This window comes from Electrophorus electricus, chromosome 4 (assembly GCF_041902795.1).
Source record: "Electrophorus electricus isolate QZ-2024a chromosome 4, ASM4190279v1, whole genome shotgun sequence".
Lineage (NCBI taxonomy): Eukaryota > Metazoa > Chordata > Actinopteri > Gymnotiformes > Gymnotidae > Electrophorus > Electrophorus electricus.
Genome location: NC_137500.1, coordinates 9104054 through 9131783, shown reverse-complemented (window position 1 = coordinate 9131783; position 27730 = coordinate 9104054). Strand labels below are relative to the sequence as shown.

Genomic DNA, 27730 nt, shown 5'->3' with positions numbered 1-27730 from the left:
CTTACCCTTCTCTCTGTTCCAGGACATTTCTTTGATACTTAACATACTAGAGTAGTGATGAAGAGTTCTGTAAGAGTGTTCTTTTTTCTCCTGCTAATTTTTGCTTTCAGCAAGGCTGTGAAAGCTGAAGGAAATGTGAAAGGTATGTGTACCATTTGTTTTTTTCTTAACATTTTACTCTATGTTGGGTAAATAAAAGATGTTCACAAATACAAAAGGAAAGTGAAAGTATTACTCATAAGCCAAAAGGACTCTTACTTCACAAGCCAAACTGTAGGATTTACTGCGATTCCTGTTTTATGCCATACTCTTCGAACATTTGCCATGGAAAAAAATGTACATAACACAGTGTAGAGTAAATGACATGTGGCACAGGGTTGTTATAGAACACAAGGCTCTGAAAATGAGACATTTCTCTCTATCATTAGCTCCCGACGGGAGGCTTCAGCAGGGTAATGAAGTGACAGTGCCACTGGTGGTGAAGTCAACTTTCCACATGCATTTACAAGGCAACACATTTGAGGACACCTGCACTATCGTACCATTTCACTCAGAGACTCTTTCCACATGCAACTACAACTCGAGCAGCCCTCTGGTCATCATCATCCACGGCTGGACGGTAGGTAACGCTCCGAGGCAAACAGCTGTGGGGCCAGCCAATGCTTTCTCAGTTAAAGCCTTTTAAGTATTTCACAGTACAGATTTATGGGAATCATCCGCTGCCCTGCGGTAGATGCCACATCTGGGAACCTGCCCACTAGAAGCCAGGAAATCAGTTGGTTACCTTAGAAAGCTGTGCTTGGACCTTAGATGAGTGTAGCTGGTACTTGTTAGAAGATCAGAAGGCCTTGAATAGTATGATGTAGTTTGTATAGCGAATCCCCCCAACACACAATTTGGTTACGCACTCTCAAAAACAAGTTCCTGTTTTCCGTGCTAAGGGTCATAGCTGCTCTGTTGCCATGACTTACCCCCACAGCTCTCCTGCACCTATTTCCTATGTGCAGATAAATGGAAAAATGGAAGAGTGGATGTTCAGGATGGCCTCAGCGCTCAAGGCCAGGCTGGGCCACATGAATGTGCTGATCAGTGATTGGAGACCTCTGGCTCTCCAGCCATACCAAAACGCAGCCAAGAACAGCAGGCATGTGGGCTCAGACGTGGCCAGGCTTGTCAGCTGGCTGGAGGTAATGAAGCCCCCAAAACCATGAAATCACAGTGTTACTGATGTGAAGCAACTCTCTTACATCGAAACACAATATAGATAAACAAATGTCAAGTAAATTATTGAAAAGATAGGAACTCATTTGAGTGCTGATACTCACAGTATCTCAGCACTACACTGGGCTGAACTCATCTAATCACTGTAGCAAAATGGAACTTACATTTCTAGTGCAGAAGCAATTAGAAATTTATGTCCAGGTTGTGTTAGAGATAATTTCCATAAGCAAGCCAGCACTTTATGTTATGTTTATGTTAGATCACATAAACTGCATGCTCATTAAAACCTGAAGTGCTGAAGTAAAAAGGAGCATGAATCCTGAATCTGATTCGCCTAATCTTGACCATTAGGGGCTCCCTTTACCACCTTTCCTCGCACCTCAGAGCCACTCTCACTAGTTCATCTCACAGTAGGGTAAAATTAATTCCATCAATTCACATTTAAGTGTTGCAGTAATATCACTGGAAATAATGTGTTATTAAAATAATATTAACTCTGGCACTTAAATTTATCCCTTATAAGAAATAGGTTTCTGTTGAAGTTAGATCCCTGAATGTGACCAACTAAGGCATACAGTTTAGCAAATATTATTACTGTTCATTTTTTTTGTAATCAGACTTGTAACCAGAAGGTTGCTGGTTCAAGCCCCACCACTGCTAAGTTACCACTGTTGTTGTCATAATTGTAAGGTTTTTTTGGATAAAAGCATCAGCTAAATGCTGTAAATGTCGACACAGAAAATTCTGTATTTATAGTGTTATATACAGACTCACCCAAAACCTACTTCTGATGTTTGAAAATATGAACATTCATTCTTCAACCGCTAGCACACACTAACATCGTTAGAGAACTCTCCACAAGGTGATAAAGACCGCAATTGCACATCAACAAATCAACTTTACATTCTCATGTAGTTATTATAGCTTGGCTAATTCTCAGAGACTTTGTCCTCATCTGACATTGTGGGCAGACTAAACAAACTGGCTGGCTAGCTTCCTTTGATAGGTACATACAAACATTTGGATGCACACAACTTGAGTTGCAGTAATACACACAAAAATTGTGTTGAGTGCTAATTGCTTTGTGGACAATTAAATGAGTGCAAGTGTGTGGGTGAGAGACTGAATTAGTTTAAGTTTATGATGTGTACATTAGTTTTTTACAATAAATTATGTTCAGGCATTAAATTTATACACGTCAGGGTCTGACTGGGGAGGGTTATAAAACAGAGAGACCCTCAGTGGTATTCCTGGGACAATATGGGTTAAGAACAATGTGTGAGGAACCTGCAACCCTGAGATGCAAGCTGATAGTCTGTAGGCGACTACCCGCCTCTCACCATGAACATAATGCATCACCATATGGTATGTGCATTCTTCCAAAAAGAAAAAAAGATTTCTATACATGGTTGGTCAGGTAAAAGTAAGGGCACTACTCTTCTTGACAGGAGACCACCCAGCTCTCCATGGATAAGGTCCATCTGATTGGTTACAGTTTAGGTGCACATGTGGCTGGATTTGCAGGAAGTCATTTTACAGGAGAAAGAAAGCTTGGCCGCATAACAGGTAAGTTACTTCTGTTGCTGAGGAATTACTGAGGATCAGCAGATTTCAGTTGAAGACAAATTCAGGGACCTTGTTGATGATGTAAATTGCTGACAGCACTCAGAAAGCAAGCAGAGGCCAATGTGCTTCATTCAGAGGCTAGTTAATAGCTAGCCATGATTTCTAGTTTAATGGAATAACTTTGTATGTGGAGAATGTGTATTAAATATAAACCATCAATTCTGTTACTCTGCAAGAAAGTTTTAAAAAGGTGGAATTTTCTGCCTTTTTCTTATGCCTCTCCTTACTTTTACTGAAACTATACCAAATTCAGACATCATTTTTGAACTTAGAAGGTGCTGAGCCTGTAAAAACCATTTTAGATCTAAAATTTGTTTGAGTTGTATTTGTTATATAGCTTTGCTTATGTATATGTTTAACATTTGGTGGAAGTATAAATAATTGAAATGAAATTAAAATGAAGATTTGCAACAGATTAACAGACTATGACTACAAACAACAAACTAGATAACTAGAATAGTTACCATCTCTTCTACAATAACAGCTATAACAACAGCTACAATATCAGCCATCTCAACTACAAATTAGATAGCAGACTTCTCTAAGAAAGATTAAAACATTAAGAAAACTGGGCAGGGCATTTCCCAGTCCAAGCTCAGTAGGAGCTTGACTAATTAGACTGCATTAAGTTTACATGCAGGAAGAGTTGAACACTGACACCCTTTTGCTGAGGAAATGTACCAGGACCCCATCTTCTTTGCAGCTATGTATGTCAAAATAAAAGAAACAAACATCATGACTCATAGCTGGTGCTATGTCTCCATCTGCACAAGTTCAGCGAAAACAAAACTGTACTTACAAAAGTCAAATTGAAAAAAACATGCCTTGTTTATAAAAGCTAGTTCAAATGCTGAAGCTGGCATGATCATTCTACCTACTGGCTGTTAACTTGTTGGCTCTTCCTGGACAGGTTTGGATCCTGCAGGCCCTCAATTTGAAGGGGTTCCTGCATCAGATAGGCTGTCTCCAGATGATGCTAAGTTTGTTGATACCATTCACACATTTTCTAAGTCCAGCATTGGGTTCACATTGGGCATCAGGCAACTTGTGGGCCATGTTGACTTCTACCCAAATGGAGGTTCATTCCAGCCTGGATGCCAGATGACAGACATGTATAACAACCTCTATCAGTTTGGGCTGGAAGGTAAAACAGAACACATTAAAGGGCATAAGACACTCAATACAATCTGCCATCACAGTGATCTCTTTATGAGCTGTAAACCAACAGTATGATACATGTGCTACAACACTGCCTGTCCACAGGTTTACCAAAGACCGCAAAATGTACTCACCAGCGAGCTGTCCACCTCTTCACTGATTCCATTCTGAACATGGATCAACAGATGACAGCCTACCGCTGTCGAGATGATGGTGCCTTTGACAAAGGGCTGTGCCTGGACTGCAAAAAGAATCGCTGTAATATTCTGGGCTACAATGTTAGAAGGGTGTTCAAAAGAGGCAACAATAAAGGTCTCTATCTGAAGACTGGCTCTCAGACACCATTTAAAGGTTGGTGTGGATGAGACCATTTTACACAGAAATATGCTGTTTGTGTGGTTCTTGCCATTCTTGCCTGTTTCTTTATCTGTTATGCTTACCAAACACCTTCAATAGTTTGACTTTCTTTCTCTAATGTCTATCACTCTGGCAGTCTATCACTACCAAATCAAGGTATTACTGAAGAATCTGACTGCGTCTGTCCAAGTCTCTGTCTCCATCTCTCTTATTGGAACCAAAGGACAAAGTGAATATTTACCTGTTACTCTGTGAGTACTACAATCTGTACTACTCTATAGACAGAAGAGTATTAAAGTGCTCTTCACAAAGCTGACATTGTAATACTAGACTGAACCAATTTCTTTAAAATCTTAGACATAGATTAAGATGACAGTTTGGTATTTGTTGATTCAGTGACTCTTTTCTGGGCTATGGGCTATTCTTTTATGGGCTTCACCAGTGGTCACTTCACTAAGAAGCTTTAGATGGCACGTATCTTTAACCCACCTCAGTGTAAGGCAAGTACATAGAATTCTCTGTGCCCTGAAAATGAGAAATAGGATACAGTCAGGCCCTCTACACAGCAGTATCGATTTGATCACTACTCTAAGAAGAGTCAGTACTGGACTAACACAGGCAGCCAGCATTCCCAAACCCAGGTCTACAGCTTATTATACAACCCACAAGCCTGCACAATGGCTGTACATTGAAGATCAATGTCAGTAATAAATGCAGTTGCATGTGAATTACAACTTGCACCTGTAGCTTTGTTTGTGCATGTGTATGAATATGGCCCCACCAGTCAGTATAGCTACACAAGGTATTATTGTACAGAATAATTTCACTGCTCATTAAGCTATAGGACAGCTTTAAGATGTTGTAATACTAAGTATTACCAATTTCTCAGGCACAATGCATAAACTACCCTTAACTGTGTATATTGAATTTAGGTAGAATTAGTTTTCTCTGGCTGACTATTAAAGTATATAGCAGTCACTTATCTGGCTTTGCACAGGAGCCAGGAGCATGCTGAGAATAAGACATACTCCGCCCTGGCTGCGGTGGGCTTGGACATGGGTGACCTGCAGGCTGTGCGGTTGCACTGGGAGGGAGAGGCGGCCTGGACCAGCTGGTGGAGGCGGGTCTCATCCATTATGAGCGGGGGCAGCCGCAGGCACGACACAGAGCTCAGCATGTGGCGCATACGACTCAAATCTGGCGAGAGCCAGGAGAAGTAAGTAAAAATGACATTGGGATGTGGATAAGTTTGCTGAAAAAGCTGAAGTCAGAATGTACACCGTTCTAATTTAAATAAGATCATTGAGCATTTTGTGTACTGCTCCCTCTAGTGACAGGTCCTTACTGCAACCTAAAATCTTTGCTGAATCTAGCAGATAAACCAACTGCATTGTGTAACAAAAAACGACCAACTAACATTCAGTACACATGCAATTATTACATAGATTCCAACCAATTTCACTTTTCCTTCAGGATTTGGTTCTGTGGTAAAACAGGGGACACAACACACTTCAAGCCCTCACAAGAGCAGGAATTCATTCGTTGTAAAGATATTTCCAAAAAGATGATCAATGTAACAAAACCACAAGACCAGGAATCTGGAAAGGCTTGAGTGAATTTAAAAAAAAAAAAAAAAAAAAAAAAAAAAAAGATGAGCTGATGGCAAAAAAAAGGTGAAAGATGGTGGTTAAAACGCATGAAAAGGAATCACAATGGCATTTCCATTCAGCCTTTTTATTAATGCATTTCAAGTACTCCAAAAATTACATCTCTTTGCACAATACGTTTTGAAATGTTAAGTAAAAATGTTCAAAGTGAACAAAAATTTAGGTACTGTATAAAACACAGTTAACATTAACAGACAGTAGTATTTTTTTTTCTAAGTTTTGTGATCTTTCCGCCTATAAATCACCTACATGTTGACTCGATTCAGACATTTTTCAGTGCACTTTTTTTTCTATAAAGATTTCACCAAGACTACACAAAATTTAAAAAGGAAAAAAAAAAAAAGGGAAGGGGGAAAGAAGAAATATCAGATACAGGGAGATGATATGCCTCCTCGAACCATCGCACACCACAAGGGAACCTAATGAAAAACTGAATTAAAGACCTATGCACTTCATTGCACTGAAATATTTTATCATTGTCTGCTGTAAAGAAAAGATAGCCAACTATGAGCACAAAGTCTACTCTGATGAATGTGAAAAAAGAGAAAAATGTCACTATGGTCACATTTGAATTCTCAAAAGTAAACGGGAAAAACAGACATACAAGTATCAAAATCTCATATTCATCTTCAAATTTAAAATTACGCTTCAGGAACTGTACATACTTTACAATAGAGGAAGTTTACAGCTATGTCAGTAGAGCAGTGTTCATGATAGCATCTTTGCTGCTCCATGACCCTTTGAGACTGGGATCTCTCATCAGTGGTTCTCATACAATGGAGTCCAGTCATTTCATGTTGTTCTTAATGCATTTGAAATAAAAAAAAGACAACTGAGCCCATCTGCATGTCTGGATCTCTGCATACCTATGAAACCCTTAGCTATGGAAGCAAGTTAATTTGGAAATGACCATATTGGAATCCTTGTTTCCAACAGAATTGGAAACTTTAGTTTAGATGAGAATCTCTCAATCTGAAAGAGAGATGACAGCCCTGAGGTCAAACAGTGCCATCCCTGCTACCAGACTCTGGAATGCCTGAGACTCCTGTCCACCCGTCCATCCACTGTACGGCATGGCTTCAGAAACACGGTAAGCCTTCATGGACATGGCAGTGGTTGGATTGATGTAAACGTAGTGGTACAGTATCAGGCATTTTATGGGGCTAATGACTAAAAGGACAACTCATCTAGATAGCATAATGTAACCAAACCTCAACTCACCATTGAGATAGCATTATATAACCTAGTCATTCAATTTCATTGAATGATTAAGGCTACTGTAAACTCCAATTTGACGAGTCTACTCAAAGGGTCTAAACAAAATGATCAACTGACTCGCATAAAAGGCCCTCGTTTGATCTGTACAACCTGTAGTAAAGTACAGCACAAATGACCCATTTCCATGAAGCATTTACAAAAACTAAAAAACAATTTTTTAAACAAAAATCTATGCCATGTCTGCTTAGATTACATTTTAGCAGATTTGACCAGACTGAATAAATTAAATGCTCAAGGTAATAAAGTGGCTCTAAAACCCTTTTGACCTTTGTGGTTCACTTAGCAGGTGTTAGGTAATGGGTAAAACAGATTAGATAATAGCTCAAATCAACCACTGTGTCACCACAGAAAATTTTCACATCAGAGGAAACTGATAAGGTTGATATTTAGAGAAGCTGCGAACTCTGATGTACTAAGAACTGCAAGAGGTCCATGACAGACACAGGTTAATCCACAGGGATTTGAAGAGCTTTTTAAACAGCAGGCATAAGCAAAAAGTAAGAGCTTCTAAGTACACAAACTATTCCAAAGGAATGAAAATGGTACAGACCTTAAAATGTAAACTTTAAATCAAATCTCATTCATATATGTTAAGATGTACACATTTAACGTCGATGGACTAATGCGCATTCTCAGCATGCATGTCTGAATAGCTATACTGTCTGGATGTTTGCAATAAGTCGGTGAAGTGACAATGCTCTTGAAGTGTTAGTGGTTCAACAGAAAAAGTATGAAAATGTTGAAAATCTGAGGATAATTGGGTTTTGTGCTGGCTATGTGGACCTCTCAAACAAACAAAACAAAACACCAACCAACCACCACCAGATCCACCGAGATGCCACCTTAATTTGTATAATTTCTACTCTCCCTGACTCAAGCATCCCTACATCTTTGCTCATGTGCAGTCCCTTCATTTGTGTCCAAGTCCTGAGAATGTTGATTAAAACTACAACTTATTTCTTTTCATAATAGAAGAAATACTTTTTCGTTCCCACATATAATACAATTTGTTCTCTATAGCATTGTAACTGTACAGCGATGCAGTAGGCCGCTGCTGCATGGAGGAGACATCAGGCTTGATCCTTTGCTTGACTGCAAAACAAAAGAATCTGAATTGTGTTGCAAATATCCCACATCCTGGCATTGATTAAACAGATACTTTTTATCATAAAACAATGCAAGACTATTTTAACTGTTTAAAACAAAGAAAAACCCTACTGAAATTACAGTTGATGCTGTATCTATGCCTGGTCCCTTAAACCTAGGCACACGTAGGGAATGAAAAACACTAATGTAAGACGATTTCAAGACTGAAAGTCTCTTTTTTGTTGTGGTCATTGTCTGTTCATTGCTATTTTTTCAAGGGTGACTGGCAAAGGTTTTTTTTTTGTTTGTTTGTTTTTTTTTAATTTTGCATTCCCCTTCGGATATTTGTAGGAGAACAGCCCAAGATGTCCATGCAGTTTGAACTCGGTCCTGCTGAACGCAGCAGAGATGTCCTTCACTGCATTCTAGTGGCTCAGTAGAAAGATGGTAAACTGGAAGCATAATGGACCAGTCCAGATTTCCTCTACGGAGAGCTGGACATATTATTGTAAACGATTCCTGTTTAGTGTATGACTACTGACAAAAGCTGCTTTATAAGGACTTGCTCTTATGGTAGCATACTGTTGGAGTTTGTGGCTGTAATGTACAGCTGTTAAAAACTGGTTGGTGTAGTGTAATACAGGGAGTGTATTGATGGTTCCATGTGCTGGTCCAGTTGGATTCTTTGGAGTAAAGCCTTGTTCTACAGCCAGAAGGAACAAATCCAGATCAAACCAAACTGGAGTTCTAGAATGGCAAATGGTAAAGAATTTCAGAATTCTTTACAACTGGAAAACAATGTGTGTATTCCAGTGGGGCTGAAACTAGAATTCTGGCTGTGAAGTAGTGAAAACTTAAGTGACCGTTATCCCACTGTAGGCAGGCACTGGGAGGGTAGTGGTAGTGATGGTGTGGATTTGCCAAGGGCTCTCTGAGGATGTGGGGTGGGGTCTCAGCGCCTCATCTGGCCCATCTGATAGTTCTCTCGAGGCTGGCGGTGGTGGCGGGGGGGCTGGGCCTGCCGCTGCCGTTGGTTTTGATGTGCATGGCCGTGAGGGTGCTGGTTTTGATGGGCGTGGCCATGAGGGTGCTGGTTCTGGTTGTGATGGTGATGGTGCTGCTGCTGCTGCTGCTGCTGCTGCTGCTGAGCAGCATGTTGAGCTCGCCTCCTCTTCAGAGTGCCTGAGGAAGAACGAGGGCAATGTACACCTTATATTGACAGCTGTGCTGGACTAATACAAGGAGTAGAAATGGTGCTCCATGATCATTTTGCTATCTACATATCCTAATGAATAAAAGTAAATGGACAAAAGGAAGACTATTCCAAGTTCATTGATGCATATGGAGCCACCTTTCCCAGATTGACTGGGGGAATTTCCAACACTTTCAACATGGTCAGCTTTTAATTAAACACTGACTGCAAATGATCCTGGAAAACGTTGCATGAGAGACAGAACCTATACAGAGATATTGTAAAAAGGTAATTACTGGAGCTTAGGCTATATTACCTGGCAAAGGTTTTGGTGGGGGGAGTTTGGGGTTACTACTAGGTGTGTGCACACTGCAAATCTTGATGAATCCAGCCATGAGCATGATCAAAGCAATACCCATCAGCAACACTGCCCACCAATGAGCCTGTGGATATAAAGGAACAAATCCCAAGGCACAGGGGAAAAAAAAGAAAAAACTCAAAAGGCATATTAATGCTGCCATCACAAACACTGCCAGCATTCGTTATTCAAATTCAAAAGTTAACACTAATACCATTAGCAGAGAAAAGCAATAAAATAATAATAAAATAAATTAAAAAAAGGACACTACAACTGCATGGTGTACAACACCACCAATTCTGACCATTTTTAAGAAGTATAGACACAGCAGGAGAATGGCATTTGAGATCAAAGTAAGGACACTTGCCACTATCCACTCTGCAATGTTCTCATAAAGCTCTGGGTTGAAGATGGCTTTCTTCAGTCTGGCCAGGGGTCCATCAGCATCCACCAACCTGCACTTCATGAACACGTCACAGTAGCCCTTAAAGTCGTTGCAGGGAGAGCCTGCCTGCAGCGTGGTCACCTTCTTATTAAAGAAGCGGGCCAGGCGCTCCGAGCCTGTACTGCTGCATGTGCTTGGGTTCACTGCGGAGGGAAGAAAGGACATCCAGCAATTCCCATAATCCTGACTACTGCAACACGGTTTTACAAAAAAGGAGAAGAAATGCATCTAATAGAACAAGGATAAAACAGAGCAGGCAGACTGCAGATACAAGGACAGTGTAAAGGAAGGCAGTTGATCGCGAGCACTGACTCTTCTCCATGCAGCAGACATGGCAGAGTTCTGTCTCATCCTTCCCATCCACACTAGCACAGGTGCACACCTCCAGGCCATACTTCTCACAGATAGAGCCCGAACAGCCCTGAGAGAGAGGGAGAGAGGGAGGGAGGGGCCAAAGAAAGGGAGGGCACAAAAGGAGACCAAGACAAAGGAGGTATTCATTTAGAAGCTACTTTTATACTTTTTTTTATTAAGAGCCGATTTACTAGACCAAAATTAGTCTTAACCCCAGGCTAAAATATTACTTTCAGTGCTGAATCACCACCAACATTACAATTTAGTCTAAGACTATTCTTAACTCATGTCTCAGAAATGGTCCCTTATAGTTTAGTTTCCTCATTGTACGGAGTGCCAACTCCCAAAAACCACAGCATATCCTATCATTAAGTACCTTACCCCGTTAAGGCAGACTTGGGTTTCTCCATTGCAGGCAGTGAAGTTGGCTTTGGGCTCTGATGTGGGGCACTGGGCTGAAGCTCCATTGCACATGCCAGGGTGGGCGCACTCTGACTCCTCCCGACACTTCTCATTACTGCTCTTGTACGTACATACAGCTGTACAGCACGGACCCTGGCTGGGACTGATGATGGCCGGGTAGGTGGAGCATTGGAGGGCAGAGCACATATGAGTCATTTGGCACAGTCTACAGAACACTAACCATTTTATAAGCCTTCTTCTGTTTCTATATTCTCTATTTTTGACATCTAAAAAATGCATCCAAAGACATACAATGATAAAAATGATAAACACTATACAAGCAATATAAATCACTTTTGAGTGAGTATTGGCGCGAACACTGTAGCATGTGTAGAAATACGAGAATGCACCTGCACACTTTGTTAGGTTTGAGTTTGCACTTCTTGTTGTCTGGCTGGTTAGCATCATAGCAGCACTGGTCATTACACTGGTCATTGTAGCCACAGTCACACTCCTCTCCTGGCTCTACCAGGCCATTACCACAGATCGGCTGCCCAGACTCTGTTGTAATGCATGCATGCACATATATTCATGTGCAAGCATGCGCACACACACAGAGACAGAGAATAGATGCATTCATTTGCTCCACAAAGGCAGCTCTTTTTGAGCGATGTGTTTAAGCAACAAGATAAGCCTGGCTGTTAAGCTCTTGGGGGAGTTACTGAAGGTTTGTCAATGCATCATAAATTTGTGCTTTGCAACAGCATCAATCATCCTGCCGAAAAGCTGTGATCCTTCATTGCTCTTACTGCAGAAGACAGCTGAGAACACCATACAATCCCCATTCTATTGTAAATAGGAGCGCTCTTCTGAAAAAATCTTGATCTCATAATGTGTCATTCACTATGGTTATGCTGAGCCTGGTCCATGTTCAAAATGACATGCAATCTACTGCCTTTTTCTTGCATTATCAGATAAGGATGAAGCATAGGCTGGAATCAGCATTGCATTTCCCAAAGACAGGGACCCATGAGAGGGACCTACCCACAAAGCAGTTCCCCCTCTTTTTCTCCAGCACTAGGCTGATGTTGCGAATGCTGCACACAGAGAACTTGTTGTTGTTGAGCTTGTCTCCTGATGTGGCTCTAGCGTACATGATGTAGTTACCCTTCTCCTTCTTGTCCTGGCTCTTTGATTCGCCAGGAGTGCACTCAGAGCCCGAGTCATGCTAACAGGCAGGAAGGGACAAATATTATGGCAGTATGTGTTCATGACTGTTATTTTTATTACGTTTTTATTATTGTTATTTTAATGTGTGGAGAAAAAAGCTTGATTTTGCATAGTTAAGCACACACATTGACCTCCAAACAGCTATTCTTGTGTGTCCATTTTAACTTAAGTGCAACATTTCTATAAGAATTATTACATTAAAGAAGTGCAGGAGTATATTACACTGCCATCAGTACCAGAGTAAAATAATGAAAAATTAAAACATACTTTTGAACAATTTGGTTACATACTGTGCAAATGTTGATTCAGTTAGTTTAAACTTACTGGAGACCCAAAGTTGTGTCCCACTTCATGGGCGAAGGTGATGTGTGAGACTTTTGGAGGCACGTGGGAGGCGTAATTCTGCACAGTTATAATCCCAGTGTTCAAGGACTTCCTCTTCCCATCAGAATACAGCTTACTTTTTTCGCAGATACCACCAGAACTCCCTGAGAACACATAACTACCACCCTCAGAACACTTCAGAGTACACAAAACCACTGACTGAATCAGTTCCATATTCAGTGGAAGCTCAAACCACACAGTCAAAACCAGAAACACTGGCATTTAGGTTTCTGCCATAGTGTTTTAAGACCAGAATCAAATCAAAATGTCTTCTAGTTTTTAGCAATCACTGAAACCTTGGTTTAACCCCCCCCCCCAAAAAAAACAAAAACAAACAAACATTGGGAGAAGCTGGTGTGTACCTGAAGGTGCTCCCACCCAGGCCAGGCCCAGCACACCATCATCAAAGTCTCTGTCAGTGAAGACATAGGCTAGGCAGTAATCATCGTGGTTCTGCTCAGAGTTCAGTTCCAGAAATTTCTCCACCCCAATGTTAGCAAAACGAAATGGGTTGGACCGGTCCTTGTCATTATTCGTCTCATTGATCTAAGAAGAAGCAGACAGTTTATCCATAATGTAGAAAAACACTTGTTTGAGGAACAATGACAAACTGCACCAAACTCACCCTAATCCTCTTCACCATGAAGCTAATGTTGCGGATGCCGAGAAAATCTGTACCCTGGTAGATCGCATCAATCGCCTTAACATGGCTGGAGATCTAAGGAAAAAAAGTCAAAGTCAAACTAGGAGTCTAATTAACAAGCAACAACTAATACCCATGGCTTAAAAATGAAACCGACATGAGCACAATTATTACACTACAGAGACCTGAGCTGCATTAGTCCTATTACCTGAGCAATGACAGCCTCTCTGGTCTTGTAGTATTTGTAAAAAAGGTGGTCTGTCTGAATAAAGAGTTGACATGTGTTCTTTTCCACCTGAGTCATTCTCTTTTTCCTATGCAACACATTGTCATCCAAGGACCCCTTCTCTGACACCACATCTGCGATCTGCAAAACGAACAAATTAAACTACACAAATAAAAAAATGTTTTGATAAACACTTTACATGAGCATGTTGCCCTATTTCAATGTAAATTTACAGAAACACAGGACTATTTTAACAGTTTCCGCAAAGACTTGAATTTGGATCGGAATCTGTACCTATATAGGGTTCTGAAAATCATTTTTCACCCATTTTAAAAAGTTATAACAATTAGTAGAACTATTGATTGTGAGCACTGGTCTAATTACTTAACAGGCATAAAAAACATGTTTGTTTTCGTTTCTAACTCTCGTAATGTTTGATAAATTATAATTTTAGCATTAAAAAAAAAGTATAAAGCTTCACTGGATTTGGCAGAGCATTAGTCTGTAACTGCTGTTTAAGAATATCAGATCACTTTTTGTTTTTAGTGACATGACAGTAGCATGGTCTTTTAATTCCCCAAACTTATGAGATAGTCCATCTTATTTAGCTTTGTGTCCACCTTGCAAACACCAAAAGCTGCATGATTTTTAAAGGTTAAAAAGCTGATATTGCACTGCAATGCCTTGTGCAGGCCAATCAGAGCAAAACTGAAAAGCTTCATAAGAGTGTAGTCAAACTTGCATAAAGTTTTAAATTGATTTGACTCACTGTTGCTGACTTCTGTGCAGCAAGTTTAAAAGTTATTTTTAAAAGGCGCTTGTTGTGAGGGTCTCTGCTAGATTCAGTTTTAAGATGAACAAATTGTGAAAGGTCTGTAAACACTTAAATGTATTTAAAATTAGTAAACATCCAGCAAACAAGAATAACTGGGAGTGTTTATACTTTCAAGTAGTGTGCTGTGAAAGCAATAAATTCTGTTGATGAATTCTTTGTTTTTAGGGACATATCAGTACCATGGTCTTTTAATTCCCAAACCTGAGACAATTATGTATGCACATTACTTTCTGATGCATTTGGACCCAAGAGACACTACCCTGTGTAGTCTATGTTAAAGGCTCCAAATTGAAAAGGAATTTGATGAAAAGCCTTGAAAGAATATGTACTTAACTGATCACAAATAAACAATGTATTGTGTGAAGTGCAAGTCACAAATTTTGAAACAAATAATACTTAGAAACAAAATACAGTTTTTCCCCCATGACTTGTTTGCAAATCTGCTTGACTTATCACTTATTGTTATCCACAATATAAAATGGTAAAAGCTGCATGACTTAATTGAAAAGCTGACGGCACTGCAGAGTAATATTTCACACACTTAGTTTTTCAGTTATATAGTGTTTGATGCCAAATTGGAGTTGTAATTTATTTAAGCACTACTTTTCAGGTCAGTTCCAGTGGATGTCCAGTAGATAGAGCCAAAGCACTACCATACTGATATTATGATGAGGAAATAAGATATTTTTGTGAATTTGAAGGCTAAATTTCTGGACAGGCAGTACCATTTTTCTTGAATTTTGTAATGGCAAAGTTATTCAGCTTGTAGATCTGAATCATAGAATCATCTGTAGTGTGCATATCATGAAGGCGTGAGTTTTAAAGATTTTAGAAGGGTCTGTGCGCTGTAGTGTCCCAAAACAATCAATTTGGACCAAACGGGGCAGACCTCAGAAGAAGCTTAGTCTATGAAAGGGCTTCAAAGTAGGAGATGATCACTTATATGGTTTATGAGTTATAGCAATGTAGGTCATATATAGCAAGGCCGCAATGATTGGTGAAAGTGACCACCCTGGAGTCAAAGTTTCAAATGTTTTTTGATCATTCTTTACCTAGAGAGCTTATTGTAGTACCACATTTTGACATGACTGGATCAAATTCCTAGGACTTGTTAGAAAAGTGCTATTTTTGCACAATTAGTGAACACACAAAAAAACTATGCATTTTTGAAAAGGACATCTAGTTGCAAAGTTGCTAGGAGTACTGAAAGGAATCTAAGTTTATGTTCCTAAGTGAAAATATGTAGGAGTTATACTAGCAGCCAAATGATTTGAAAATCTGCAGACTCAGAGTCCTTACGTATCCACAGCATATCAGGTTTTATTGTGATTGGTCAATGGTAAGCCTGCCAAATGCCTTCTAAAAGCTGATTGGCCAGTAACAATCAATTTTTGACCCATCATCTAATCCTTAATTGACCTTTATAGGATAGCTAAAGGATGCATCACGCAGAGTTTCAGCTTGAGCTCATGTTGCTATGCGGAGATATAATTTTCTAGCATTTATAGCACCATACAATTCACATACTTGCGCCAAAATCAATAGGTCTGCCTAACATCATGGTCTTAACATTTTATGCTAATTAGCAAAAAAAAAAAAATCTAAGTGGATGACGCTTAATGGCCATATATTATTGGTCTGTTGGATTGATCCAAGGAATGCAATGAAAGTATAATTTTGTCTACACCTTACGGTGTGAGAAAAATCACAACAACATAAAAGTGTGCTATAGCACTACCTTCAGGCTAGTAAAGGTCCCTTTACTTGCCCGGGTCATTTCATGCCTTCGGCACCTTCCTGCCAAGTTTGGTGTTTCTGGGCCTTACGGCCTATGCTTCACATTGTGTTTTAGCGGAGAAAAAAAAATGTAATAAAGACAAAAAAATTTCAGCAATTACAATAGGGTTCCAAACACTACGTGCATGAAACCTAACAAAAAATAAATCACAGATAAATAAATAACCAAACAAATAGTAGGTAGTTGTTTTGGGGTGCAACTATCTACTATGTAGCTGCAGTGGTTCTGAACTCAATGTGCTGTATGACAAAAAGTAATAAACTACATTAAGACTGCATTGAACTATATGGACCTGCATCAGATGTCTTGGATTGTAGAACTGTAATTATTTTTGACTGAGCCAAAGATTATTTTGAATGAATAATATTAGGGCTTTTACAAAAATACATCATTAAGGGCAGTGGTAGCCCAGCGGTTAAGGTACTCGACTAGTAATCAGAAGGCTGGCAGGTCAAGTCCCGTCACCATTAATACATCACCAGCCTCAATCACAATGGCACTGAGAGTACAAAAAGGGACAACAATCAGCATAACAAAAATCAGCAAAGGATGAGAGGATATATTTAAATCAACAAACATGACTCGGAGAAACAAAAATTACCGTAGTCACATTTTTGGACTACAGGTACAATTAAAAAGGCTTTACGTCTCTGAACCACAGTTCATGACTGGAACGTATAAGGGAGAACCCATGGAGTTTGAAGAAGGAGAGTACGTCACAGAACCCATGGAGGTGGGAGAGGATGGAGACTGCCACCGAAGTGGATACCAGCCCAAAGAGGTGGATGCCAGCTTCTGGAAGTGACCATGGAGTGGCGCTTCATCTACAAACATTGACAAGCTCTCATCCTTACCACAGCAGAATAACAAGTGTGATGCATGGCCTCTTATGAGGACAATGAGCTGCAAATTGTGCATAAGCCACCAAAACTAATACAAACTTCGTGAAGGTGGCGAGATCGAAGCAGAGGTATTATGTGCTGAACCATTATATGCTTCACGATGAACCAGAGGCTCCACACTCCACCTTTAGTGAGGAATAGAGGCATCACTCCACCTTTGTGACAGAACATAGGCAGGCTAACTGGCTAAAGCACTGCTAATCTCAGTTGTCGGTCATTGAAGAGTTTCAGCCAGATTAAGCGTTACACAGCAGGCACTTCCTCAGCCAGGTCGGTGCATTACCACACCAGTTACTAAGGGGAGTCCACTGACCTGCTTGTCATGCACCAGAGTTAGATCGAGGTGATGAAGCATCTAATCCCTTCACACTGGGTGATATCACTCCAAATTGGTATTACTTATGTACAGTAATGAATAAATTTCATTTTAAAAGTCATTGCTCCTTTTTGATACATTTTGAGATATTCTAGACAACTTTTTGTGGAAATGTTTACACTGAATTTTTGATCAGACATAACACTTAAAGATATAGTCTTGTCACAGATTCTTGGTTATAAGAAAAAAGAAAGTGGATAACATTGAACATGTGAATGGATGGCCAAGGCCAACAGGTGAGGCCAGTGGATGAGAACCATGAAGCCAAAATAAAGAAAAGTATAATTGCTGTTTGGTAGAAAATCAAGTCTTTCTTGTCTCAACAATCTCATATAGTAGGCAGTTGCTTTAGGTTGCAGCTGACAAAGCAGTGTTAGTAGAAATGGGAGGAGAATATAAAAATTGCCAGCACATTTTATGCTTCAGTTATATTATTTGTACATGTCTGCAAAAACAGAATTCACAAATCCATTTACAAATGAAAAGAGACCAACATAAGCTGGAAGCAGCTACACAGGCCATAAGCACTGACGCAGAGTGCTAGCCTCTACGTTTCTTAACAGTCAATCAACTGACAAAGTATAAGAATAGTGTAATAATATTATTATTATTATTAATATGCAGACTATAGTTGAAAAGGGAAGCATATGAGGCCCAACCACTGTGGTTGCTAATTATATTTCATAGCCAAAAAAATGTCCCATTGCACAATTTTGCACTATAAATCTATACATTTAGATTTTTTTGTTTGTGGCCTAGTTTTATGATTGTGTCAAAAAAAGTTGCTAATGTAATGTAAAGAACAAACAGCTCCTAAATTATGCAGAAATAGTAGGTCAAATGAACAAAGCCATCCTTGAAAAAAGTAAACTAGGTTATTAAAATGTTAAATGTTTCTTTCCCTTACACTAAGAGAAAAAAAAAAAATGTAGGTAATGGGAATTTTAAGGGGAGGGGGAGAACTAGAAATTAATTTAAGGGCGTTTTCTGATATTTGAACAGTATTGAAGAATATAGCTGCAAACGTCGATACCAGGTTCAAGCACGATTTGGCATGTCTGTTACAAAAGCTGTTTGAAGTCATTTCCTCTACAAAATTGACAGTTATGCATAAAGCAAGCATCATTATCAAAGACATTACTTTATTTACTGTTGCCTAGAGTGCACAGTGGTTCGGATTCTAATAAGACATTACGTTTGGTTTGCTCAAACTTAAGCTGGGGAGATACCAGAGGAACTAAGGCTTGCCACTGAGTTTTGTTGATAGGTGTTTTAATGTTGGTGGTCAATTAATTGTAAAATTCAAGTTTATACATATATTTTCACAGTCCTAAATATGAATAAAGACATTTCCCTTTTGTACTATAAACCTACACTATTTGGTTGATTGGCCAATGTTAATCTGATTAAATGTGCGATGACAATTAATTGGCTGATAGAAGCGTTTTTTTTTTTTAGCCATGACATAAATCACTGATAGACGTTGACTGCCTGATTCTGCATATCACGTTTTGGCTTTACGTGACCAGTCGTTGATTGAACCCCCTACTGAACAACATTGCATGGATATGTGACCTCAGAATCACCTGCCCTATCAGCATATCAAGTTTCATGCAGATTTATGAAAGCATTTAGCTGTTGAAGTAAATAAAGCTCTGCCTCCTAGCTGTTGATTCACATCACAGCCAGACATTCATGCAAAAAATAAATAAATTAAATAAAAATAAATATTTAGCTTCACATTCTTCTAAATTGACTGACACCAGTTCAGTGAAAATTGGCTGAAAAACCTAGGACTAGTTTGAAAAGTTAGGTTTCACATATACAAATCAGCAAAAAATCTAAGTGGGCAGAGCTTAATGGCCCTTGAGGCTTTTTGTTTGGTCCCTTTATTGGCTGAGTCATTTTACACCTGCTGCATCGTCCTGCCAAGTTTGGTGTTTCTAGGCCTTACAGTATTTGCTACATGTTGCGTTGTAGCTGAGAAAGTATAAGAAAAATTCCAGCAATTACAATAGGGTTCCAGTGTGCTTGAACCCTAATAACTAGCAAATACAGTATTAGTTCTGGGTTTCTACATGGCAGAAAAAGGAAGGCTCTCAGACGTTTTGGTTCCCTTTGCTCTATACTGAAATATGTGAATGTTTCAAACATGAATGAAAAATTGAACTGAACAGACTGTTCTAATCCACAGAACACAGTGAAAATGGGATGTCTCAGAAAAGCATTAGAGCTATTGACTTGTATTGTGTGAAGCACTGAGAGATATGACTGTATGACTGACCTTGGCTGACTCCTCAACAGCAGAAGCCTGATATTTCTTCATTTTCTCGAACACTGCATGGTCTGCACAGCCCCCCTCAGGCCCATACTTATGAGGGTAGTCTAAGTGACAAGTCAAGAGATGAGTATATACTACATATTGCACATCAATTAAGATTCACCTAATTTTTAAGCATAAAACCAAAGATGAACACACTCACGGATATCATCTTCGTGGTAGATGACGGAGTGGAATGGCACATTTTTGCCCTCCAAGTATCTCTCAGCAGGCTCCACATAAAAAGTCCCCCGGTGCGTCTTAATAAAGCCCTCAAACTTACCATCAACAACAGAGCCATGACTCATACTTCCCTGCTCACCTATAGGATGGAGGTGATCAATAGACCTGAGAGGAAATCTAACCATTCTGGGAACTATTAGCAGTCATTCCAAAGTCTCTCCTCATTTACTCCACCACAGATATTACAAAACTGAAACTGGTCGTTTAAAGATATCTTCTCACCATAGAGCTCCCCAGTGTAGATATGAGAGGTGTCATAGTCAGTTTCTTCTCCAGACACATCAAGCTTAAAGTCTTCAGCAAAGAGTTGTGTGTCCCTCTTCATCCGCAGGTTAAAATGTCTGCATTTAAATTCCCAAGAGACACATTAAAGAAAATGTAAGCATCAACTCTTCATTTAAAATTTATATTTAAAAAAAATCCAAGAACACCACATCAGATATACAAAGCTTTGTTTGATAAGCATATTACAAAACCACAAAATGTAATCAGATGAGCTCTCTGTTACAGCAATTTGGTCAATCAGATAAGTGAGCTTTGAAAGAGTAAATGAGAAATATGTGTTTAGGGAGCAGGGAATGCATCTGCAAGTGTGTGTGTGTGTGTGTGTGTGTGTGTGTGAGAGAGATAACCGTCACACTGAAGCTGAAATGAATTAGCTAACTGTCCCTGTAGTACTGCCACCAAAACACAGATCAGAGTTCACTACAGCAACCTGGCTTCTGTTATCTCGAATCAAAAACTGCTGCTGGAGATCAACCAGTGCAGTCTTGTTTTTAAGAGACAGCTGGTGGGTGCGTTTGCTTGTCTGTGTGCATGCTACACTCTCCCTTTCTTCTGCTCAGTTGTCCTCAGAGAACTGCAGCACACAACTGATTCTGGTTCCAAAAGGAGGGCTGGAGCATACCACAACCTACCAGGTAGTTTTCCCATGATGTTTGGCAAAGTGCTTTAGAAATTGTTTAAGCACCATGTTCTTTTTACTTGTTGAAAAATTTGAAAAACAGTAGCATGAGACTGTGTTGGGAATGTAACTACAAATAGAAGGCATGAGGCAAGGATTCATAATAAGACACTAAAGGAACGTCTGAATCAGCAATAGAGTGCTTAGTAAAAACAAACTACTGCATCCTGAAAAGACATTAAAATGCTTGGAGAACAATTCAAGATTCTGCAATTCTTCATGGTCTTGAAGTACAAAACCAGTGTATTGAGAAAATCTTTTTTTCTCTCATTTATGCCAGAATGCCACTGTAGAATTTCACATTTATCAAAGGAGATCTGTAGTGGGAGAGAATGCCATTTACTTTTTTTTTTTCCCCCCCTTTTCTTGTCTATTTGCATACCATTTTTTGCCAAGAAATCTGGACTGGGAAGAAAATGTAAGCCTACTACAGTACTCAAAGTGCTAGTTTCCCCATGTCCATGGTTAGCACTAAAACCAGACAAAAAAGGATTTTTCATTCGTAAATCACCACTAACATTTAGTCCAAGACTCAGCATAATGTATATTCAGTTAGATTTTTTTAATGTGGAATACAGAAAGGATTCTGACCTTCCATGAGCATGGAAGTCAAGGTGAAGGAACTGGTCTTCGTGGGAGACTGCTCGCTTGACTTTCTGATGCTTGTTGTGCACCAGATCTGTGTCATAGGACAGACCTTCATAGTGGCGGATATATTTATTCAAATGGTTGCCATAGTAACCTGTGTAAAAGACCATAACAGAAGGATAGTGTAAGCATTCAACACATAAATGAACTCTAAATACCACGGTACAGAGTTAACAAGGAACATCGGCAAGGGAACCTTCCTGCTAAGAGTTTGGTGGCCAAGTATTGTCATTAGAATATTTGAGGCTCCCTTCAGGGTAGACATTCTTTATACGTGTGCATTCCAGTGCTATAGTTAACTGTCATCTAGCGCTACATAAGATGTTTGTTAGCCATTACCACAACACTGGCCTTTGCAATATTAGTATTAGAGAAGTTGCAATATGCAAATTAGCTACTTTTAGCAAATCACATGATGTTTTATTGTGCACTATGAGCATCTCAAATGTTCCAGATGAGTGTTCTGTGGGTGTTTTGATGAATCACAGCATTCACATAAGCCAATAAATGTAAATATTTTGGTCAAAATGATGCAGACAGATCTTTAATATTTAAAGTCTAAAATCATATAGTGTACCATGGATAATATCAGCCAATATTTTCCCCATGTTAATCATCATCTTTTATTCCACCTATACTGCACCAATTAATTGAGATGAAAGGCAGATGCATTTTTCTTTTACAGTTTTGTTTGTAGATATTTTTTTAGTTAGCTTTTGACTTGGTACAGAACCAAACTTGGAGCCAGATGTGGCTGCTAATTCACTGAGTTTAAGTGAAATTACTGTGGCTGCTTCAGCATGCTTTACAGATCAGATGTCTCCAGCAAACTGGAAACTAAACATTTCAAAATTACTACTAGTTAGATAAGGTAACCAACATTCAGTAAACCATAAAATGCAATCAGACAGAACAAACTGAACTGAGCTACTCCTCATCTTCACTGCTTGATTATACTATCTATACGAAGTTCTCATTTATATGGTGAGTTACCAGGTTTATCATTCACATTTAGTCACTAACTGCGACCAGAGCCAGCACAGCTATCCATGTGTTCATATGTCCAAATCCTTCTTGAACTGCTTATCCAACATTGGACTGGACCTTGGTTTAATGATGCCAATCTTAGGTTAACTAAAACCTCAGTCTAACCATGACAATTTTACACAAATTTATGTTATTAAACTAACATACTGATTAATATTGGACCTTTGGTGTGTATGTAAACACTCATTCAAATATACCATTTAAATATTTACCATATTCTTCCCAGATTTAGGGTAGAAATGCACCTGGACAATCGCTTTTGTAGCTGTGCAGGTGCACATCCGCATCCAGAGTGAATGCACAAGACAGCTGGTGTTAACTGTTAAGTTTTGATTCTGGATACGGTGTCTGAAATTGGCTAGGGACATTATTACTGGGAACAATCAAGCATTAGTCCATTTTTTCTCACTGCTGTTCCCATCAAACATTTTTGCAACAAAAATGTGCAATTCACAGTATGTGCTTATACTTACTACGCAAATTGTTATGCCATCTCCACATGAAAAATGTGCTCATATTAGAGCCAAAAAGTGAAACTAATCCTATCAGTTAAGAAGCTTTTAACTGCAACCTAAGAGAGGGCTACACATCACGGGTATCCGAACATTTAAATACTAAGAATATGCAAACAATTATTAATTACTTCACTACAGTGTTACACAATATATTGTTAACCATAATCACAATATTGGCCTGCGCAACTTTGTACACAGGAAGAAATTATTCATTGTTTTAATTATAATACCGTGTGCTAAATTAAGTCCCTGGCAAGTCATATCATCGCCAGCTAGCCGTGTTCAATTTCACTTGAAATTACATTTTAAACTAAACAACATTGTAAGTTACATACTGGAAGAGGTACATACTCGATGTAAAACGACAATGAAATGACAGAGCAGATTTGTTAGCAGAACACATTGTTCAGCTTTCAGTTGATATCCGAGATAGAAACAATAAAGTAGCTAGCATTAGCTAGGTTAGCTAACCTATTGCAAATATAGCTAGCACTGCAATGGTAAGTTAGCTCGCTATCTAGCGTTAACTAGTTAACGCAGACTAAACGGTCGCCGTACAACTAAGGACAATGCGAAATGGTCGTGAGCACAAGATTAACATTTAATTATATTTTCACCCAAAGAGTGACGTTTTTCAATCGACTTGCGAGATAGCTAGTGAGCTAACGTTAGCTCAGCAATACAGACTGCCTAACAAATCAAATCGTTTTGACTGCAAATGTTAGAGCTACGTGTATTTGTATGCTATGTGCTACTACAGAATAAAAACATTCGTATCGTTATGCATAAAGCAAATACTAGTTAGAGCTCTGATGAGATGTTTACAGCTATCTTGTCACTCAATTGTCCTTCCTTGGATGACTGTTCTGTACCCATTTTTGGATAATGTAAGAAAACTGTTTTATTAGCTAATGCGGCTAAGTAAGGCAGCTAGCTAGCTAGCTCACCTAGCTAAGCTTGTCAGTGAGCCAGAGACTCACTCACTTGCTATCTAACCGGCGGCTATCTCGTACCAAATTAAATCCGAACACAGTATGGTCTTTCGCGTTTCCTTATATTCCCTACACATCTTCACGTTTGCTGTGGCTAACGATCTTAAATCAGTTCGCCATTAACAACTCTACTTGCTAGCCTTGTTAGCTAGCTATGGCTCGCGCCAGCTGTGTCCATTCAATCCGTTCAATCTCGCGCAAAAACATTTGTTCTCGAACAAGACATTGTTAGCACTTACCTGGTGTGCATTTCGAGACGCACAGAAAGAAAAACAGTTTTATCACGACCATAACGGTTAAGTTCATTGCTAGTGCATTGATAAAGAAAACGCTTTATTGTCCTAGTTAAGGCGCAGACGCCCTGTGTTTACAGCTTTCTTTCATAGACGTGCTCTGGTTTAACGTCGTGACGACAGACGCAGAATGCCACTAGACAACATATCGTGCCAATTATTTCGTTCAAAGTAATAATTTAGAATATTGTGTTATATTTTAAAGAAACGATGCTTAATTTCGAATCTAACGATCCTAACAGGACTTCTTAACCATTTTAGCGATCCGCAATAGTACCTTATATGGCAATTACCAGCTGTCTTGTCTGTTCTATTCAGGAGTCTGGAAAATAACTTCTGACAATATGTTAAGATTTATTGTGCAATATTATGTAAGATTTTGCATGATAAAAATGTTTGCATTACTATGACAAATTAATGGTCCAGTAAAAACAAAACACAAACGTAATAGTACCTGAAATAGTACCAGACACTATGTAATCATGCCATGTTTTCACTAGGATGACTGTGCAAATGATTTACATTGCCTTCACTGTACTTGCAACTTTGGCAATCAGCAAAGTACGAATTCAGTGTATGAAACACTACGGTGGCGAGTCTCAACAAATCTTTTTGCACGAGATTGAACGTTTTCTTTTTCTCTTTTTTTTTTGACTTCGTAGGCGTCTATGTAACTTGATACAGGACTGGGGTCACCTGGGAGGCACCAGCAGTTACATTAGATAGTCGTTCCTGCTGAGAATTGTAAACTGGCATATATGATAGGACAACAAAGGGGATTCTTTGCCATTAAGTTTGTTCCAAAGCCATTTCGTGTTTCCTTATATTCCCTACACATTTTCACATATGCTGTAGCTAACGAGCTTGAATCAGTTCGCCATTAACAAGTCTACTTGTCAGCTAGTGATCTATCTAGCTATGACTAGCTAGCTATGACGCGCCAGCTGTGTCCATTCAATACGTTCAATCTCGTGCAAAAAGATTGTTGAGACTTGCCACTATAGTGTGTTCATTTTAAAATCGAGTTGTTTTCTTGTCCTAGGGAGCATTCACTGTGAACAGTAGTATCGATAAAACCTCTGTTGAAATCACAGAACCATGATCAAAATGGGACTAGGATAGACTAAACACTTGGTGTAAAATGGTTTAGACTGACATTTGTGAGTCAAATCCGATTAACTGAGTGCATTGATGAAAGCAGAATGATTAAATCAATTGGTATGCATTCAATGTTAACAAGGTCTGAGTTCTGACATCACCTGTCTCAAGAATGTACTATTTAAAGGAATGATTGTTGTGGATGTGTTGAAGAGATTCTGCTCATTTACACTGACCTGCCAACAGATGATCAAGAGATGGTAGTAATTGCTCAAATATATAAAGTTATCTTTTCCTTCTGTATATCCTCATTGATTAGTTGTGCTAGGTGGTGTATAATCTTTCCAAATAAATGTCATAATTTATGTAAAAGTTGTATTCTCTTCATATTCTCATTACTTTGTTTTCAGGAGGCTGAACTCAAAAATGTTCTGCTCAAGACTGGAGATCAGCTGAAAGTCCAAGGGAAAATTCATGTTGATGCTAAAAGGTAAGCTACGACTAAATAGTGTTAATAAATCTAGACCCCTAAGTTAATTTTGAGCTCTGGATTTTATAACAACTGACTGTTAATCTAAATAGTGCGCATAACTGATTGGCCACTTTTTTAAATCCATGGTGTACAAGATTAACTTTAGGGGCATGATGGACCTTAGAATATTTATGTTTGATGACCTAAATTAACTACTAGATATTACAAAATCTGGACCAGATTGTAGACTCAAGGTTCTGAGTTGAATACACATGGCCTATGTATTGAGCTTTGAACTATTTTAGTTTTCATAAAGCTAAGTAAAGGAAAATGACACGTTCTGGCAATACAGTTCATTGTTTTGGTCATGCAAATGATCCAATTATTTAAAAATTATCAGCACTGAAGAAATTGTAATTATTACAATCTACATCAAGGTAATTACAAATTACCAGTACCATGAAACCTGTTTTGTTGTGTGTGTGTGGTGGTTTTATTTATTTTCCCCAGGATGAAACATAATATTAATTTTAATATTCCCTTTAATATAACATACTAATATATCCTGATATTCAGCAAATGAAGTAATTTTCCAACCTAACTAGTTGCCTTTAATTATTGATGTAATACATTTTTTGGGGAGGTGTACTTTTTCTTAAACTATATAGTTTATGACTAGTCGACAGTCAACTAATTTTCATCTAATCATATAACTCAACATTTTCTCCCATCTGAAGATTCCAAATTGATCTTGGATCCAGTTCCAGTGAACTGGCCCTTCACTTCAACCCTCGTTTTCATGACGGTGATATCAATGCTCCGCTACTGGTTTGTAACTCGCTGTGTGATGGTATCTGGGACCAGGAGCAACGAGACAGCCTCAGTGCTTTCCAGCCAGGCTCCAAGTTTAAGGTAAGATGGAAACCACATCTAAACAAAATGTTTGTTCCCTTTCACAAGTTTGCATTTTGGTATATGCATAAATGAAGGCAATTGTTGAGGGCATGCTTTTATTAAATTTTGATAATTATCTGTAATGAATCAGTCAAATTGCATTGCATGAATCCGGAATATTGTACTGGAAATTGGTTCTGAAATGGAATCGGGCTTAAAACGTGCTATTCCCTTCACAGGTTCTTGTGAAGCATACAGGAAAACAGTTTGAGGTGAAGCTCCCTGATGGACAGATGGTGGAGTTTCCCAACCGACAGGAGGTGGAGGTCATCAGTTATATTCGTGTGAAGGGTGACATCAGTCTCACCTCTTTCAAGATATACTAAGAATAATATTTTAAGGCTTTGCAATAGCCAAACCAAAAATCTGGTAATAGTTGTCACAAATTGAAAACTCTCTCAAGCTAGGCAGCCCCTCTGCTGGGCAAAGTATGTAATAACTGTTGTGTTCCTGGATGGTTATGGAAAGTGTTGGCAACAAACTATTCCATTTGAATATAGAATAAATGTTACCTGAAAGTATTACCTAAAAGTGTAGTGTAATTTACCTACAAGTATGTTAAATGTTTTAGTGTTCCTATAATTGTCATTGAAAGATAATAAAAACATTTTCCATGATTGTAGCTTGTTTTAGTTTAATGTGAACG

General features: G+C 38.9%; 3 protein-coding genes across 8 annotated transcripts; 2 read left to right on the top strand and 1 right to left on the bottom strand.

The window, feature by feature from the left end:
* lipcb (lipase, hepatic b) lies at positions 1–5984 on the top strand. Its single transcript, XM_027000949.3, has 9 exons — positions 1–142; positions 429–619; positions 1008–1187; positions 2670–2787; positions 3758–3991; positions 4111–4356; positions 4499–4613; positions 5360–5578; positions 5836–5984. Exons 1-9 carry the CDS (start codon positions 58–60, stop codon positions 5972–5974), a joined length of 1527 nt encoding a protein of 508 aa, XP_026856750.3. The 5' UTR covers positions 1–57; the 3' UTR covers positions 5975–5984.
* A 96-nt stretch (positions 5985–6080) lies between these two features.
* On the bottom strand, positions 6081–24693 carry adam10b (ADAM metallopeptidase domain 10b). Of its 4 annotated transcripts, none has more exons than XM_081712226.1 (16): positions 24507–24693; positions 21657–21807; positions 20324–20442; positions 20022–20180; positions 19823–19923; positions 13610–13789; positions 13384–13476; positions 13121–13304; positions 12699–12862; positions 12189–12372; positions 11555–11705; positions 11124–11307; positions 10701–10809; positions 10311–10531; positions 9902–10028; positions 6081–9575 (listed from the first exon to the last, which is right to left on the bottom strand). In XM_081712226.1, the coding sequence occupies exons 1-16, from the start codon at positions 24571–24573 to the stop codon at positions 9346–9348; spliced, it is 2424 nt and encodes an 807-aa protein (XP_081568352.1). In that variant the 5' UTR covers positions 24574–24693; the 3' UTR covers positions 6081–9345. The 4 variants fall into 4 exon arrangements, with proteins under 4 accessions (XP_081568352.1, XP_081568353.1, XP_081568355.1 ...); XM_081712227.1 differs by having other exon boundaries at positions 13610–13768; XM_081712229.1 differs by lacking the exon at positions 24507–24693 and adding an exon at positions 22973–23093.
* On the top strand, positions 23638–27691 carry LOC113571850 (galectin-2-like). 3 transcript variants are annotated; one of them, XM_027001028.2, is made up of 4 exons: positions 23638–23775; positions 26069–26148; positions 26868–27042; positions 27264–27691. In XM_027001028.2, exons 1-4 carry the CDS (start codon positions 23773–23775, stop codon positions 27408–27410), a joined length of 405 nt encoding a protein of 134 aa, XP_026856829.1. In that variant the 5' UTR covers positions 23638–23772; the 3' UTR covers positions 27411–27691. The 3 variants fall into 3 exon arrangements, with proteins under 3 accessions (XP_026856829.1, XP_026856830.1, XP_026856831.1); XM_027001029.2 differs by lacking the exon at positions 23638–23775 and adding an exon at positions 23826–23854; XM_027001030.3 differs by lacking the exon at positions 23638–23775 and adding an exon at positions 24949–25918.
* The last annotated feature ends 39 nt before the right edge of the window (positions 27692–27730 follow it).